We start from the raw sequence: 18,802 nt of genomic DNA, 5'->3' as shown, positions 1-18,802 counted from the left end.
TACATTTCTGTTGAATAATTGTGCCTGTTGCCAGATTTAGCTGTCTTGAAAGGAGAGAAGGATAAACTGATTAAGACTATGAACATCCTTGGAAGATGATATTACATTCCATGTCTGCTATAAATAATATATATAGTCTGTGTTATTGGATGGCATCCTTCACACCCCAGGAAGTGAATCTGATTACCTAACTGTAATTTCCTGCAAGGAGGAGAATATTGCCTGACCTTCAGGGCTGTGAATTAAAGAAGGTGGTGCTTAGTTTTAAGTACAAGGTTGTTACTTACAGTATAGAAGTATTGTTTTGGGTAGGTTTGTCTGTGTGTTTGCGTTGTCCGGACAGAGTTGGTTGACAGTATTAAAGATTGACAGCAATGACAGACATAATCATAGGAACCCAAAAGGTTAGATACAGGAAATAGGGTGAACATGAAGGTCCCAGAATCTGGCTTGATGCCAGCAGTAACTAGAGGTCAACTTGGGGAATTCAGGAAGCCAAGGATTGCATGATTGCCAAAGTGTAGTAGGCCATACATTAACTGCTTTACATGTCTCATGATATACTTACATTGCATTATAGAAATGTTGTTCCTTTTCTTGCCTCCATGTTTATTTCAGAATAAGCATTGTCTCCATTGTGGCTTGTCTTGTAACAAAGTGACTAACAACAATATTGACCAGATTTCCTGGCAACCCAGTGCTGGTTAACGTTCCATTTTTGTTTCAATTTAATAACTTAACAAAATACCCATCAACTGACACTACACAGGTCCATGACTCCATACCATCTCTCATTATCATCAATAGTTCATGAGAGCAGAATCCATGCCAGCAATTATTTGATTTTTCATCAGTGTTTGATTTTTTTTGGTACCTTGCATGGTCTGTCAACTTCAATGCAAAAATTGTTTTAACATGTATGCCTTCTGTTTTGATATTATAAAAACCCTGATTACTGTGATTCCAGGACTCCACGGATGCAGGGGATGAGTCGAGCATGGATTCCAGAGCCTCATACATAAAACAGGTTAATATATTACGTTATCCCCTAGTCCTTGTGTGGTGGTGGTTGGTGTAAAAGTAGGGAGGTGGCATCTGTGTCATGTCTTTTGTACTAATTGTAGGATTGTGTTGTAGACTATATGTAGTTTTCTTCATGACCCATTCTTCTGTTCCAGACCATTTTCTTCTGGTCCAACTTTTAGTAGTTCTTCACAACTCTTCATCTAGTGTAGTGAATTCTATGTGTTACACAAGCCATTATCACCAATATGTTAAAGCTTCATTTCACCCTGTCAATGCGTTTCTAGTACATGTATCTCTATTTAGAACAGTGACCTTCATCATAAGTCACATAAGATCTCCTGACAAAGCATTATGTACATGTACTTGCCTTGTCAGCCAGAGGACAACTGTCTTTCGTGCATGTCTGGGCTTCTGAACTTGACTTTTCTATGAATGTCAGTGGATCCCCATATTAAACATTGATGCAGCATATGACAGTACCAGACGGTATCGCCATGATTCGAGTTTTCAAAGAATGCCTACGATGATGATACATACTAGAACATTAGACCATAGACAAGATTACAATATCAAGAAATGAAGTACTTGCATTGTGTAGTTGTTTTGAAGTCTACACCATACCCGTGTATGATTAAGAGACCCAGGAGTACCAGTATTTGCTGACTCAAGGTTTGACCTTGGGTATTTATGGCTAGGTCAAGTTCAGGTGACGAGGTTGCGGGAAGTGGGAAATTGACCAGATCTGCAGGTCTGCTAATGGCTGATGGTGATGGGTTGGCGTAGTCATGTAACATGGACTTGTGAAGCATGACCCTGGGGTGATGTAGCTCTGTAGTGCTGCAAGCCAGACTGGGATAATGGGTTAATGGCAAAGAAGGATGAACTTCGGTACTAATGAATTCCCTCTTCCTCCATTAATCTGTCTGCTGCTACCAGACTCTGACATAGTAACGTTATAACCCTTTACCTGCCCTCGGAGACTTATTTTTGAGACATGTATTTCAGGAAACATTGTATAATTAACTATAAATTTACAGTGTCATTAGAGTTGGCGCCTGGCAGCCATTTTGATTTTTTTTAAATATCCTGTTTTATTCATTATTGTGGATTTCCCACTAAATCATGCATTTTCCTACTGACTAGTATAATGCAACATACATGCATATAGCAAGAAATTGAAGACAGGAAACAAGGTAACCTTTTCTGGGACCTTTGACCTAACTTCCCATTAGTAACCCCATTGAAGTACCTGTAGATGTAGCAACTATGGAAACACAACTAAATACACTGAAAACACGAGTAAATACACTGAAAACATTACCTCCAGTAACTTACTGAGGTAAACATTTATACAAGCACAAAATCTCTTGATTTTAAGCAGGAATGTGGTGTGGACTTATTTTGTTTCACGAATGTTACCTCACCATACAAAAGAGACCCAAAGCTATGAATATTACAGTAATTGTCAAACGATTATTCCAAGTTGCAGTGATCGTTTCAAAATGTATGACACGTTTTACCAGTAACACAAAGAAGACATAACACATGAAAGATTCACAAATGGAGACTTACAAGACAAAATCCTCCTGTCTAGGGTACTTGGAGACTCTAAGCCCATTACCTGATTTACCACCGATGCAGGTTTTACCCCACTGGCTCTGATGAAAGAAGTAGACCATAAATACCCTCCACAAGGCACTTGACAGCTTATGGCTAGTCACGGTACATTTCGGCGAGATTGCCTGCAAATATCGCATTTTGCATGGCTGCCGGTCTATTGTCATTTCTCTCTCTTTATGACAGAACAACAAAAGGTCACGAACCTAGGGATACCATTTTATGACCAGCATACTCCTAAGTAATGTAAATTCCTAACAGTTATAGACATTTAGACAGATAAATAATTCTTAAGTTAAACAATATATACACTGAACAAAACACAGGTAACAGTTTGACTTTGAGTGCCCAATCCATATTAATTTTATGCGTTGGTGTTTTCAAAAGGCATGAAGGAAGTTGAAACAAATTCACTATTCTCCGTAATTCTTTATCATTAGAAACACTCAACAATACGTAGATGAAAAAAAACAGGTTGCACTTGCAGTTTGACTAGGTGCGCAATCCATTTATATACTGTTGTGGTTTCGAAACGCGTGAAACAACTTAACTATTCTTGTGGCAGTAGAGTCTTAAGATTCCCGTCTTTTAAGTCTACTATTGGTATTCTTCAACACTTCCAAGACACACACGCTTTGTAAAGTCCATCAGTAATCCTGTTTCGTGAAGAATGGTCGGCCGCAAGGCTTTTCATGTCAACGTGAGTTTTCGAGAAACGGTCTTTTGTGGTAGAATGGTGGCTTAAAGCGACTAAACAGTTTGCCCCCTTTCTTGCTGATGCTTGCTGTAACTAATGGAAATGTGTGTTTGGATCCAATAGTGGGTAGTCAAGGAAAATATGGTCTGAATCCACCGTGCGTTGTTGGATGGAAATGAACTAAAGTAATGTGACATCTGCCGCGGATCAGAGCACAGGTCTTACCAAATCTGACAACCTGAAGGAAAAAGCTGTTATGAAAGTGGAAAAGAGCACGAAGGCTGGAAGGTAGACCTGAGGGTCACCGAGCAGACTAATTTCACACAAGCTTTGGTTTATTCAATCCTGGATGACATCTACGCTTGGAAGAAGTCATACGGCTGTTCCATTTAAACTGTGGGGGTGGTAGGGAATAGATATTTTGAAAGCCATACTGTATGAAAAGTAGTGGATGAATAATATGGATTAAACAGAAGGAGCATATGGAATATATTGGTCCGAAAGACAAATTGAATGCTCTTTGCTGGATCTAACCAATATTCTACTTGTCTGATTTAGATCTGATTTATTATTTGTACACCAGCTTCAGAATATTGAGTTGACCTACTTACTAGAATCTATAAAGTTTCATCAATAAGTATCCCTTGGCAGCTCCCCTTGGGCTATGTGCAATAAGCAGTTTGTTTGGGAGTAAGAGTTTTGCAACAGAAGCAGAGTTGTTGCTTGCTAAAGCAAAGGTTGATGACAAAGGAAATCTGTTCAGACAGTGTGTGAAATTTATGCCAAAGGAACAGGTGGTCCCGTAATAACAGTTAAGAGCAAAGAGATGGATAGACAAGAAGTTGGGACCTGTGACCTGGGCCTTTTAAAGTGAAGACATGGTAATAGGGATCTTTGTAAACGTTTGTGATATTATCAGGTGTAATAAATCTAAAAGGCTACACAAAAGCAGGGCTTACATATTTCACAAGAGATATCCATGAAAATATGAGCCAACACCTGGCATTAGAAGTTTTATGATGGTGCAGTTTTATGAACATGGCTGTGCTGCACCATTAGTTCTATCTTTTTATGGAAAGCTCAACGAATACTATTAAACTCAATCACAATAGAAAGACCTTTGAAACCGGTAAGAATTGATTTGTAAGGATAAAGCTCCTCATACTCAAGATAAGGATTGTTTAATCGATCTGATCTGTTTGGTGTCTCACACTTTCATTTTGATTTTCTACCTTCGATGCAGCTAAGGTTGCTATGGCATAAGGCATGAAATTACAATAAAAGGTCATTGTTAGACAAAAAGAATAGTTCTGCCTTTTGAGCAAAGTTATCAGCCCCACGTGGTGGTAAGCCTGTCTGTGAAGTTTGATTTGAAAAAGAACAGCATCGGTTTCTATGGTAACTATTATAATAAAGGATAACATCGCCCTGGTAACAATGGTTTTCGGGGAGGCAGAGGCCGTGTGATATGGAGGCTGACGCAATTTTCCACGGTGCTTGGTTCTCGCTGGTCCTTTCACGGGTTTGTAGGCGCCCAGAAATCATTGTGGCAGAACTTTTGTCATGGAAAAGTGCGCCGAGCTGGGTCAAGGTTTGGAGAAAGGCAGGCCGCCCTGGGACAAAGAAACAGAACAATGCCATCTTCTGGTAGGTGCAGGTCAGGAGAATACCAGCTAGGTCTGTCTGTCTGGAGCTCTGCAGATTTTTCAGCTCTAAGATTCTCTGCTCAACACCAGTTTCCACTGATGTGGCAAGTATGCGAGATGAGAACTCATAGAAAAGGACGCTATCGTGTCATTGCTGTCTGCCGAGCTCTGCGTAGCTGGTTTTGGGAGCACCATGACGTGTTGGGACAGTACTTAGAGGCCAGGTTTGGGGTGGGTTCAGGTTTCTTTTATTGTCTGTCTAGGAAGTAAGAATTGCTAGCTTCAGTTGAAGTATAAATTTAGTCTACGACTCAAGTACATGACTAGTGTCGGTCATGGGACTAGGTAGGTAGGTAGTATGTGCATGCGGGATACTTATTATAATATTAAACAATAAGGGCTAGTATACGAGTAAATCTATGATAGCCTATTACAATCAGACATTGCTAATTGTTGAGGTAGGACTGTTCATATACGAAAATCTTGTACTTGATACTTGCAAGGTGGTCACATTGTTACGTCTTTGTGAAATGCCTGTTTTCAAGGTTGTCTGAGCTTAAATGGTGCAAAATGATTCATGCATAATGCATGTCCGTTTGTGATAAAGTTTACTGCCAAAAATCAGGGACAGTGTCAAAAGCATTTATGACTGCAGCTGCTCAGGTCAAGCTACAAGTCATCCATCCAGTCAAGGCTGTATCTGTGTAACTCTTTGAATAATTGATAGCCTACAATTTAGTGTATGTTGGCTTTATGCCATGATACTATAAATGCATTTAACTTCGTGCAGATAGATATAAAGATACAGGGCTTGAAAAAAAGAAACCAACTGTATTTCCTCATCAAAGGACAGCTCTCAAAATAACCTCCAGTATTTTTTTATTATCCTCCCCCATGATTGTCTAAGTTGCTTTATGCAATGCTATATTTTACTTATCTATCATTTTGCTTTAATTTTGTCTTCATCTCGGCATAGAAAACAAATTACTTTAACCACCTTTGCTTTTTGATGTGGGCAACTTGAAAAATCATGCAAGATCCAGGAATATATGATGCATAATTCATCACTCTAAATGTCAAACTTAAGAAGGCAATTATTATTCAAGAACACCACGTTACCTTTTGTACCTATAGTCTATCAATGAGGTGTTTTTGACACGTAAAATCGGCCCATAACTTTGATGATGTGTGAGGTAACTTTGCCCTTTGATAAAGCCACCCTATTGACAGGCGTTAGTGCCCACTATAACTCATAAAGCTTCTGCAGAACGTTTCATGCAGACATTGACACATTGTAGCAACTTTTAATGCAGGAACAGTTAAGCTCCTTCAAACGCAAAAGAAGAAATCTGACATTGCTTTACTGCTTTCATGCCAATACTTTTCCTTTCTTGATAGGTTTCACTACTGAAAAATATTCCACAGGCTACGTTATATGTATAACAGAATTAATGGAAAATTACACCATCGAGTCAAGTGTTATACTTATAGTCTTTGCTGCACTCTGTATTGTGTGACTTGACTTTAAAGTAGGCTATGAAAGCCTTTGTAGCACCAGCAGTATGTGATAAACACAGAAGAGGTGTCTGTATCACAGTGTATGGCAGGCAGGCAGTAACAGTAGCATCAATGCTGACGTTTTATCTCTTTACAACTTGTGATCACATCGATGAACCTCAGTGGAACAGTTAATTGTAACTGATGATGGCCGACTTTACGCCGTTTATTACACCTGTTACTGCCGTGGAGATATTAGCTGCAGTAAAACTCTCTCCTAATGTTCGACCGTTTGCCTTTGAAAGTTTACGAGGAAAGAAATTTCAGAATGTACTTGATCCGCTATTGGCCTTGATTGTGGACTTTTGGCACATGAGATAACTGAAGTATACTTTACGTGTACATGCACTAGACATTCTCCAACTACATTTTATCACAGGTCAAAGTCAGGTGCAAATCTAACAAAAAATCAAAGATTGCAGACTTCTGAAAATATGCAATTTTTGGCTTCCTGAATTCCCCCAGGTCAACCAATAATTTTTGCTGGCTCCCTGGCCAGATTCTGAGAACTTAGACCTCCTTTCATTCTGCCTGTCAATCTTGCCACAACCACCCATGTGCTGTCAACCCACTCTGCTCAGACAAACAGATATGGAAATCCACAGCTCAGCTACCCAAAATAATACTTCCGTACTCGGATATAAAAATGCTTGAAGATAGATGGATAGCATTCATGTGGTCTGACATTTTGGAGATTCACATGTTCAACAACATACTTATCACTTGTTCAATGGTTCATAGTTTGAAGGCATTAGATCAAGATTAGGTGACAACTCCATTTACATGGGCAAAGACAGCTATACCCTTGTTCCAGAGGAAGGGTTTGCTGTGGTGGTGAAATCGGCCGTCAGTTGTTATGCAGGATCTTTCACTTATGTGACTTATGTGACCAGGGATCTTCAAGTGTATGTGTCGAATTCGCGTGTAAGTAAGAACAAATTCTTCACTCTGGGTTACTCGTCATTACACACTCCTAGTATTTATATTTGCAGAATGTCTGGAAAGATATTGCACTGATTGATTAAAATTTGTTGAAAAATTCAAGATAAGTAAGTGTCAGGATTCAGTCATTATCATAGATGATAACAGCTCTGTTGACTTCACTTGACATCCCCCATCAGAGTATGTGACCTGGTGTCTGCTATCCAGTTTAGGCACGCAAAACTTGCAGCACAACTCCCACCCCTGCCCTCTCTCTCCCTACCAGGCCTCCCATCCACCCCGCAAAGGTGTTCCCTAGTCCATAAGACGACACAAGAAGTTAGAAATGGCTGTCTTATATGGCCTTTTACAAAGGCAGCCCGGTGCTTAGGGTAATGTGTCTAATGTTGAGGCACAAGTGTTTTCAGTGCACCTGTTGGTAGCTGTCATCAGATAACCAGACTAACCAAATGTGTTCCCCGAAGACCCCACTGTTCGGTTGGCGCGTGCCATAAATGGTCGGACATTTGCTGTTTTCCTTGTTCCAGTGGAATCATGCCGCTGATTTTGTACCACCTTTTGGTAAGATTTGTGATATCCGCGAAATTTTGAGGGATTGAAAAAGCTGGGTGCTTTGTGTGCATGTGCAGTTGAGAGTTGGTGCATGCATATCTTGTGTTCATATAGAAGGTTGTATCTATTTGAGAGTGTACATTATGGTGTTCATCACTGTGCGATCAGTTGAAGGCATAGTAACTCCCATGTTGTATCATGCACAGGTGAGTCTTTTCAGGTTTTTATTGCATGATGTAGCTGTTTTCTAGCTATAGCTTTACCAAATGTTTGTTGTGCTGACCATGTTTACAAATGTTACAAATATCTCAGATAAAAATGTGTGAATGGGATGTGTAAAATGTTGTTGCAGCTCACTAACTGTGATCAATTTCTTCTGTATTCTCTTGTTGCTGTTTGTCAATTTTGTTTTCTTGCAGTTGTGTTTTTCTCACTCTGTAGATGTTAACATCAATTCTTATTTTTCAACCCGTCATAATGCTTCCTGGTCCATCTTTTATTATCTCATATTCCAATATACTGTTATGCTATGCTCTAAAGTACATGCAGGTTAATTTTATCAATTTCATTGGTATGAGATACAGAAAACCTGAACCAGTATAGTTAAGGACATTTATAACCTACAGTACTGTCTTAAGAAATGGATTGACCTTTTACTGATTGTATCTTAGAAATAGAGCATAGCCTGACCCAGGATTGATTGTGTCCATATTGTTAAGTACTTCCAAAATAGGATTTGGGAAATTGGGTTTTCTGGCCAATAATGTTTGAGCCCATAAAATGAGATTGGTACATGTCGATAGCCTTATACATATATGTACAATATCTACAGTACATGACAAGTCATTGTTGCAAATATGGTGCTAGGTTTACTTCATTCTTTAACATGAAATCTGAGTGTGATTGTGCCTTATATATTCACTACAGATTTGCATGATGGCATGTAGATACATTAATATTATGTGCCTTGACCCTTGCTAAAACCTCTCTTTCAGCTTGAGTGGTAATGGTTTTACAATAGTGGTAATTAATTGCTTAATAGATGAGTCAATCTGTTTGGACTCCAGTTGAGTGGTTATCAGCAATTGATTGGCTAAGTGATCAATATCGTATGTTATCCTTATCCAGTTTACCATGGAACGAACATGTCCATTTCATCCTAGTCATGTGATGTTATCTCCTGGAAGTCTTGGACTGTTCCATTTCAGAGTCTTAGAGGGGAGTAGAAAATTTTTGTGATAAAGTCACAGGGCAGATATCTTATGTATCTCAGATTTTGGCATGACTTCAACTGATATGTATTTACTAGTACCAGAGAAGCTAGCCAGAAAGTGTTAGAAAGGAAAAATTACACCACTGAATTAGAGGACCCATAAAATCTGGTAGACAGGTGTTCACAATAGACAGGCTTGTATCAATTGGAATTGGGAAAAAATTAAATTATTTAAGGGACCACCAAAAAAATGGTCACATTGGCCATGTAGTAGGTGGTCACTTGAACAGGTTTAACTGTCTACCCAATTTGACAATTGCTACAATAGGTAGTCTATGCAACCCAGAAAGAAGTCTGATGCCACCTAGCCCTAGCCTAATCTTCACACTCCCCCTGAAACTTGCCACAGTCATTGATTTTCTCCAGATTGATATGATAGCTCCTGGTTATGGCCACTTTGCCACCCAAGCAGTAAAACTGCTACAAGATCAGGCTGTCTCTCCTGGAGTAGGTATTACTCTCCCAGTAATCTCCAAGGAGGAGGAAGAAATAAGATGTTGCACCTAGAAGGGTGTAAAACTAATGTGCCATACCATAGGTCCAGTTTTAGTCTTATTCATTTGCACAATGTGTCAAGTATAACATATTGCCAAACAGCAGTTTTTGACCCGTCTTCCCCATGCTTAATCTGCTGTTGTAAATGTACATGTATATACACAGTAACTACTTTGGGGAATTGTAGCGCAAGATTGCTCTTTCTACTGAAGGGAGTGATTGCAGTTTTGATTGGGGTCCCAAGGGGGTGCTTCTGCAATGTTTTACTGGCTTCACATGAACTTGACATTGATACCCAAGGACATAGGGGTGATTCAGATCTAGTAGATGAAAGTTCCCCATCTAGACCCTTCAAAAGGACAGGTAAAAGATGTACAAAGGTGTTAAATTGCATTTGGAAATTTTCATCTTGCTAGAATCATGACTATGTAATAATGTTTATGATAACGGCTTTTAATCCAGAACTTACAGCTTGCACTTATCAATCATTAGGCTTTTAGAGAAATTGCAAGCTGCGGCAGAATTTGCTGTGATAACTTGTTTTGCTGATAGTGTAAGCTGCGCACATTTCATTATGCTGTCCCACTGGGACAGAGTCAGGGGTAGTATTTTGCCAGTGCATATGGCGCTAATGCAATTTCTACAGTAATTCAGTTGTGTTTAGTATTCATATGTTGCAGAGAAATAGGCTGGGAATAGAGTTTGTAATGTCATTTCTGGTGAATACCCTCCCATACTTGAACATTCTGGCATTGTATGTACATTATGTGGTCTATGCTACTTACACTTTTGACAATGAGAACCTTTTTCCGTAACATAGCTGAAATGTAAGCCTTGCCGTATTGAGTAATGTCTTCACATTTTGTGATGTGGCTATTACATTTCGTCCTTTCTTTCTGATTATAATACATATTTGATGTATTGAACCACATTTGGTTTTATCATGGGAAATAGCTACCAATTTTTTGGTTTTAGATTTAAATTTGAAGTGTGCCCGTTGATATATTAACATATCTTCAATTCCTATACTTATATCCCATATCGACCATGTGATAAAGATGATAGCTTTCCTATAATTATTGTAACATGACCAAATTGTGGAGATGAATTTCCAAATCTCTTATGGAAAGTTGTTTGTGAAAGATTGTTATAGATCAAATTTATTGTCTGTAATTTCTGCCTAGAAATTGGACCTTATATTGATTGTTGTAGAAAGCTGAGTTCAAGGCCTGCATGTAAAATATATACACACTTCCTATCCACCCTTTCAGGATAAAGCTATATTATCTAAAACCTACGGAAACACAAGCAAACATTCAGACAGACACACCAAAAACAAAACCTCTTTTCGTGGAGGTAATAAAGTATGTTATCCTCAACCATATCAGGTGTCAAGTTAAATGGATGTACCCGCAAATCATTTAAAATGTCAAACTCACTTGTTAGTGCACTGTGACATTTTCTTTGGTCTATGAAATTTGTGAATGTGACATGCTGTGTCTGAGAGTGAGAATTCAATTCTGGGAATCAAAAAAGCAGGCAATCAGACAGACTATCTTATAAAATTGGTCATTTTGATGCAATGTTGCTAGTATCATGTATAATAGTTGCTGAGTATTGCTTGCACAATACTATAGTATATGTCTGTCATGGACAAGATTTTACTGGTATTATAATACTGTACATTGTGTTGGGCATGCACAGGTTGGTGGTACAACTATCCTTCTGACACTAAGTAATAGGCAAAATGCTTATTTTGAAGTGTTAGGAAACAGTAAACTGACATCAGCTGGCCCAATCCCACCTGTTACAACCTTTGACAGAGGGTGTGCATGGGGTTTTACTGAAGCTAGAATCCCCTAGGTATAATGTTATCGCCACTCCTCATAGAATTTGTTGAAATCCTAGAAAAGAAGCTTATCAAGGCTGTATTATTTCTGCAAAAGCTGGATTGAATTGCTTCACAAAATCCCCAAACACGTTGAAATCTGTTTGCAAACAGGGATCACAAACTCCCCTCCATATCCTCTGAATAGGTGCACAAATCCATGACAATGTGGGCACAGGGCTGGCCCTGAATTTATACATGGCCGCATGTGTGGGGAATGAAAATGCCACAATAGATGCTGCGAGCCATCGATCGATACAGCACTGGGAGAGGACTAGCTGATATGGTATACCCACAATTAAGGATATTAACCATGCGTACTGTTGCCTGTATATCCATTTCATAAACGTACTGTTTTGTCAATACAATGTATTGATCTGACAACATCTGTGATATGGTATCTGGCTGTATTGTCAATCTTTCAGATTTCAGGAATTAAATGGTTTGTTAATGGTCTGTTGCAGGTTTCACATCTGAAGCAGATATGTTGCAATTGCCTGTGTATATTTTGTAATTCTGTCTGTTGCAGCATAATGTCCTTGGTTGTACATATATTGTGTATACTGTCATATTAAAGGTCTCTGTGTACACCATATCAATTCTAATTGAATTTCTATGTATTGATATTGTATTACAACTGTTACCTTGAGAATACCCTTATTTTGTTAGCACAAGGGCAAAATAAGAATGATGTTAATGTAGTTAGTCTGCGAGACAGTCTTTTTCCACCATGGTAAGGTACGTTACATATTGCAGTGCAATGGAACCGAAGGTTATTGTTGTTTACGGTCTCTAACCAGTGTTTGTTTGTCTTGTTGTCCTGCAGGAGCGGAAATGGCAGGAGTTGCAGCGGGTCCCGACGCGGCCGCGGCCGAAGTCTGGGGAATACCGGCTGAACACGCTGGACATCCAGACCAACCAGCCCAACCAACCCCTCCCCACACCGGAAGAGGCTCTCCGCAAAAACGCTGTCCCTTCCGCTGTCGTTCCCGTAGATGTATCGGGGTCCGTGTTTGACCGCATGTCCAGGTAAGGTGCTAGACTTTATCATGTAAAGAGAGTTACGAATCTGACTTATATAATACTATCCATACTATAATACTATATAGATCCGCTGTATAACCATAACCATATAACTGTCATTACATCAGTTGTTTTGGATAAGCAGCCTTATTAAAGGGTGGCAGACAGACTTGGGATCTATGACAAATGAACACACCTTTTCCAAATTCCTAGCCTGCTACATTCTTGTGATTTGTAGATGCCTTGGTTAGATAATGGGTTCCAATATCAAAGCTAGATAGATTATTTACCACACTCCGTGGTCCAATTTAAGGACTCCATTGTTCCATCTATCGATTTTGTTCAGATTGTATCCCATTGAAGTCTAAAAGTTATCACCAGAAAGAAAGGCTAAAATAGCATTGTATATACACAAAACACATTATTGGTATATTACAAAACACTATGAATATATAACAATTATACTGGCAAATGATGGGACACAAAGAATTGTAGACAAATTACCGGTGTATGGTAGACAAAATTGTAATAGTTCAGAGATGCAAAGGTTTATGTAATATGTAATTCAGCAGCAATATTATGCATGTTAGGAAACAAAATCCATCAAGCTAGCAGAATCCTATTTCTTGAATACACAAACAGGGTAGATGACTGAAAAAATAATTCTTCAAGTCACTCCAAGTGATTGAAATTTGCAGACGATTTTATCTTTTTAAAAATGCAACAGCACTCTAATACTAGTCAAATAATTTATCTTTGCAAAAATGCAACAGCATTCCAATCATTTGTCAAGAATAGAGGGTGCTGCCCTTGTCTCCTAGCTAATTACTCTTTCAATGATTATGCATCAACAGCTCATTCTGGCAGAAAATGGAGGCCATTGTTATCCAATCCAACCTTAATTGCATTCCGAGACATTAAAAATCAGTGAAAACATACTGCACTAGAAAAGCGATAATTGCATGGCCATGTAGGAAGTGTCCGTGACATTGTACAGTGACGGATGCTTCCTATGGTTTTCAATTTTCTTCATTTTGGCCGTCTTTTGTTCCGTGACAAATTTATTGGCTTGGTGAGCAGAAAGCAAGTCGGAGGCCGTTTGGAACAAGGATGGCTATCGATTTCCGGCCAGTGATTGAAAGGCCCTGACAAAGATGAAATGAACAATAATTGTTTTTAGGAGAGATTACCGGATCACAGGGAAGAAGATGTAGAGCCCTGTTATAGCTGTTTTGAAATTATTGCATTGCTATTGCAGTTGCCACTCACTTGTCCATGATTGATGTGGTGATGCAAATTCAACAAACATCTCTGCGTTGATGTCAACATTTCACCATGCAAAACAGACAATTTTGTGTTCAGTCCACCTCCGTGTTGATTTGATGTTGTGTACAGAATACTAACGACAGTAATACAGGAATGTTGAACAGATTACATTCCCCGGGCTCAACCCGAAGTAATGCTTTGCTGTAAAGATAATGAGTGTTGTAGGCTCATCATCTGTGTCCAGGTTCAGAATTACATTCTCTCCTTTCCTGCAGGTATCGCCGGTCGCTGATTCACCAGACCAGTCCGGAGACTCGGAGGCGGAAGAAGAAGCGCAGCAGCAGTGAGCGGAGACGACGGAGGCAGACCGTCACGGGCGTGCCCGAGAATATCAAGAAAGAGCTGAGTCTGGTCAGGCAGAAGAGCCAGCGCAGCAACCGGTCCATGTATCTCAACGATACCATCTCCTCCATGGATGAGACGGGCACAGAGATCCCCAGCTCGCCCGAGCGAAGAAACCGAAGTCTGGAACGGGATTCGCATCACCGTTCTCGCAGGAGGACGCGATCAAATCGGTCCAAGACGATCGCACAGATTCATCTCCCACCCGAGCTGCTAAAAGTGCCTCAAGTCGACGAGATGACGCAAACAGATACAGGAGAGGGTGTACAGCCCGGGACAAAACCCTCGCAGAGGGATATACAAACAGCCACGGAGAACGGAGAGTCCTCGGCGGAAAGTTCATTTGCTTCTTCGCCACTCTCCGCAACCCAGCGTCCAAACGGTGGCATACCACCGCTCAAGGCTGATAACACTGTTCTGAGGAAGAGCCAGCCGTGGGTTGCTTCATCGGCCACGCGTCCTCGCTCCCTGGAGATCGAACCCACAGAGCTGAAACAAGTAGAAGTCAGCACAAACATCCCTGGTGTCAGCAGCTCACAGCTATCGAATGCTGCCCTCACTATGTCAGCCACAACCGTCTCCATCCACAACAAGAATACAGAGCAAGTTTACCTGTCAGACAGCAGTACACTTACTCCGTCCCCCATCTTTGGTTCGCCCATTGCCCATGCCGTGGTTCAGATGAGGAACAGAAAGAATGAGCAGACAAAGGAGGAAAACCGCTCGTCGTCTGGTAACTGGAGCGGTACGAGCAGTGCGCGCCACTCAATGACTTCCGACACGATCCTCCGCGGACAACACGAGATCCAAGTGCCTGTCGAAATCCACAACACCACAACATTCAAAGACTCACAAACCGGTAAATCCAACCTACAGAACTGTCACTCTGCCAGTGACTCAGCTCTCTCTGTTAACGATCACCACGAGACTGACTCCCTCTCGTCTGCCATGTTCGGAGATGAGAGCAGACAAACGACAAGCTACAACACGGACACCCTGAGCTCTCAGGGCACCCTTAGAGACTTCTCTGATAGTACCCTGCAGAATCAGTCCGGTTATTCAAGTTCAACAACAACCAGGTCGGTCATAACGCCATCACAGGAGGTTCAAGCAGACTTTACTGCCATGGATTCTGAGTCTTGGCTGCGAGCGGTGACGGAGGATGCTAAGAACCGTTCCCAGTCACAATCGTCTAACGACACGACAGGTTTTGGGTGGAGCTGGAGGGACGTAGACATGAGTGACAGACATAGTGTGAACTCTTCTAAGGATGACTCGTCTGTGTACTCTGTCGACCAAGATGGTTATTACACGTCTTTCCATCTTGATTCAGGTCTCAAGACATTTGAATCAAGCCTCGATTCAGCCCACCCAAGTTCTAGAGTGAAGCGCCAGCTTACATATGATGGGAGTGGATTCACCGAAGGCATGTATGATGAAATGATGGCTGGTTATACAACCTCCAATAGGAGTTCATATCACGATGGGTACAACACCCTCCCCAATAGGGCTTCATACTTCAGCACCGAAACTGTGATTCACATACCGACGGAATCAAAGTCGTGCACAAGCACTTTGGATCGTAAAAAGAAAACGCCTCCACCTCCACCAAAGAGAACTGTTACCCTGCAGAGGTCTCTGTCTTTCACACCACAATCCAAGTCCAGCCCTGATCTAAGTGGGATATCCAAACTCGACAGCGGTCGTGGTACCCCATCTAGATCAAGAACCAGCAGTCAGGGAAGCAGAGGCAGTGGCAGCAGTAAGGGAGATCTCCGTGGAAAGCCAAACAGACCCCCTCCCCTCCTCCCAACATTAAAGCTGCTGTAACAGAATTTTGGCAAAAGAAGAACGAAAAAGTAAACGGTGACACACATGTAGAAAACGAGAGAAGAAGAAGTACATGTAGCGAAAGCAGCGGCAGTGCCAAAAGCTCTGAGGGCAAGGATGAGGGAGCTGGCTCTTCCTCAGTTGTAGAAAAGGGCGGCATCAAACCCTCCGCCTCAGAACCAAAAGACATCAAGTCGGCCATTCAGAGCTTCTGGAAGAAGAAGAGGGAGAGAAACAAGACAGTTGGGGGAAGAGTCAGTTCTAACGGAGAAGGCGTTACCTTCGGTAAGGGCGAGAACTCGTCAAATAGCCCGTTGGTTAACGGCAGAAAGGAGGAGACAGCTACAACAGGGAGGGAGAGTTTGGGCAGCGTTAGCACGGAGGAGAGGTCATTCCCAAGACCCTTTGGTACGTCTGATCAAAAGCGGCACGTGAACATGTATTCGCTGTGCCAGATTACGCCGAGTCAGAGCGAGGCGAGCAGTGTTAATGGTGAGGACTCTCCTGTGTTCATGAGGAGTAGGTCGCACACTCCTCTATTTGGTTCCATGAGCAGCAGGAGTCGAGCGTCATCCAGATCAGAAGCTGAGATCAGCGAAGACGACAGCCTCTCGATGGACAGGACGACCTCTTTTAGGACTTTTAGTATTGACATTGGCGAAGAGGCACAAACGGTTCCGCCATCCCAGAGCTACACAACGTTTGCCAGTAACGTCTCTGACATGCGTCAGTCATTCACATTCCACGATTTCCAAGCTGGTAACAGAAGCAATACTGAAGAGCAAAGGCCACCGGTTGAACCGGTAGGAGAGAAATCCATCACGCAGCCTAGCCCACCTAGACCGTCAGCTCTACCAGTTGCAGCTGCCCACCCCAACCAGCAAACAGCCCAAGAGCAGAATGAACAAAGATTACCAGTTTCACAGAGTGGTGTAGCAAAGGCGGCCGTGGAAACGACAACACAAAGTAAAGGACATGTACACATCACTGTCGACAACACACCACATGCTACAGTACACAACGGTACCATCCTCAATGTACCCTACCCAAGTAGCAAGCACTACGCTTCAGTGCCAATGAAACCTGCCCCATCCGTGCCTCAGTCTACTCCGCAGTCCACCGTGATGGAAACAGACCTGGATGCCGTGCTTCTTCCACCGAAAGTGTCACGTGTCATAACCAGCCCGATTGTCACTGTTCCTCCACAAACAATAACATCCACAGTTGTGCCCGACCTACGCAGGCCACCACCCGTTGCCACCAAGCCACTGGCTGCAGCAATACCTCCCTCAGGACTGAGCAACTTAGCAGTGGAAAGGCCAGCTAGACCAAGGAGCTTTCCAGAAAGTGCCGTCTCTGGCCAACTTTCTGTTGATACTAAACAGGGAACACCAACGAAGAAACCTCCACCCGTCTCCCCCAAACCAAAGGGACCAATGTTTCAGAAGCCACCAACTGCACCCAAGCCATCGCCCAAGAGGGACGTCCGACCAAAGAGTCTCATGATCGACACCAGACCAAAACCTCAGACCGTCGCCACCCCTTCTGCAGATGTGAGACCAAAAACACCCACAAGTGCTACGTTTAGAACACCAACACCAACAACGCCCCTTGAGAACAAGAGCCCCACTGCAAAGGTACTCCTAGAGTCTGGCCCTCCACCCAGATCACCCAATACCGTTGTGGAAAACAGGAGCCCAACAACGAAAAGCTTACGTGGATCTGACTTTCATGGAAACCCCCGTGTTAAACGGAGACCACCCTTCTGCTGTGAGAAATAGTGGGACCTTACATAGGATGGCTGACAATAGGGGTCCAGACGAAGTGGCAGCCAAAAGCCCGACGATAAAGACAACAGACGACCTGTTTGCTATGATTCATCAGGCTAAGAAAAGGTTGACAATTCATGTGGACCCAGAGGACGGAGGTCGGAGGGCGAGGTCAGCGTCACCAGCTCCGAGGGCAGTTAACAGGACCGAAACGAGGAAGCCAAGCACACCTGCGGCATCAGAACCAACACCAAGACCGAAGTCTCGGCTTGGTCCAAAGAACTCCACGAGCAGGGAAGACTTTAAGGCTCTCCTGCTGAAAAATGGAATGAGGCTGGACCCGTCATCGAGGATGTCTGCTGCGGAGAAGCTGAGGAAGAACCCCATCCTCACACGACAACGTTCACCGGACGACGCCTCCTCCACGTGTAGCAGCGTAGATGATCTCACCGATGACTACGAAGCAGAGAGAGGCGGGATGGCGACCATGAAGGACCTGAAGTCAGTGATGTCAAACACTCGCAGCCATTCGAGGACAAGCGACTTAGGTCTGTTCAGCAACGCCGACCTACTCAGCCCAACTGGGACGGTGAAGAGAAACCCTAAAGCTTCTTCTACCCCAAAGAGTCCTTCTTATGCCATGGTCACTCGGTACACGGTGGGAAGGAGTCGAACACCGAGCGAGCCCATGCACGCAATATCAGAGGCACCTGACGAAGTCGGTTCCCCGGAATACAAGACGAGATCGAAATCGTTCTCGGGACTGATTGATTCGGAATCTCCCCGTGGGAGACTGATGGAGTCGATACGCAGTGTCGG

The 18,802-nt window shown here is 42.3% G+C and overlaps 2 protein-coding genes across 6 annotated transcripts in view; both read left to right on the top strand.

Annotated features, from left to right (window-relative positions):
* The window catches only part of LOC109469237 (Nance-Horan syndrome protein-like), an 80,553-nt gene extending 62,495 nt beyond the window's left edge, over positions 1-18,058 (top strand). For 3 of the 4 annotated variants that reach the window (XM_019767700.1, XM_019767703.1, XM_019767702.1), the window contains exons 3-5: positions 968-1,027; positions 12,520-12,722; positions 14,258-18,058. In XM_019767700.1, the coding sequence (XP_019623259.1) occupies positions 968-1,027; positions 12,520-12,722; positions 14,258-16,214 (2,220 nt within the window). In that variant the 3' untranslated portion in view covers positions 16,215-18,058. The remainder of the gene's footprint in view (positions 1-967; positions 1,028-12,519; positions 12,723-14,257) is intronic. The other variant, XM_019767701.1, reaches the window with a different exon arrangement.
* LOC109469275 (NHS-like protein 1) overlaps positions 17,883-18,802 on the top strand; it is a 2,377-nt gene continuing 1,457 nt past the window's right edge. Inside the window, exon 1 of one of the 2 annotated variants that reach the window (XM_019767774.1) lies at positions 17,883-18,762. In XM_019767774.1, coding sequence (XP_019623333.1) covers positions 17,946-18,762 — 817 coding nt within the window. In that variant the 5' untranslated portion in view covers positions 17,883-17,945. The other variant, XM_019767775.1, reaches the window with a different exon arrangement.

The sequence above is a fragment of the Branchiostoma belcheri genome, unplaced genomic scaffold, assembly GCF_001625305.1.
Source record: "Branchiostoma belcheri isolate BF01 breed outbred unplaced genomic scaffold, Haploidv18h27 scaffold20, whole genome shotgun sequence".
NCBI lineage: Eukaryota > Metazoa > Chordata > Leptocardii > Amphioxiformes > Branchiostomatidae > Branchiostoma > Branchiostoma belcheri.
The sequence above is the reverse complement of the archived record's forward strand: the minus strand, read 5'-3'. Positions and strand labels throughout refer to the sequence as shown.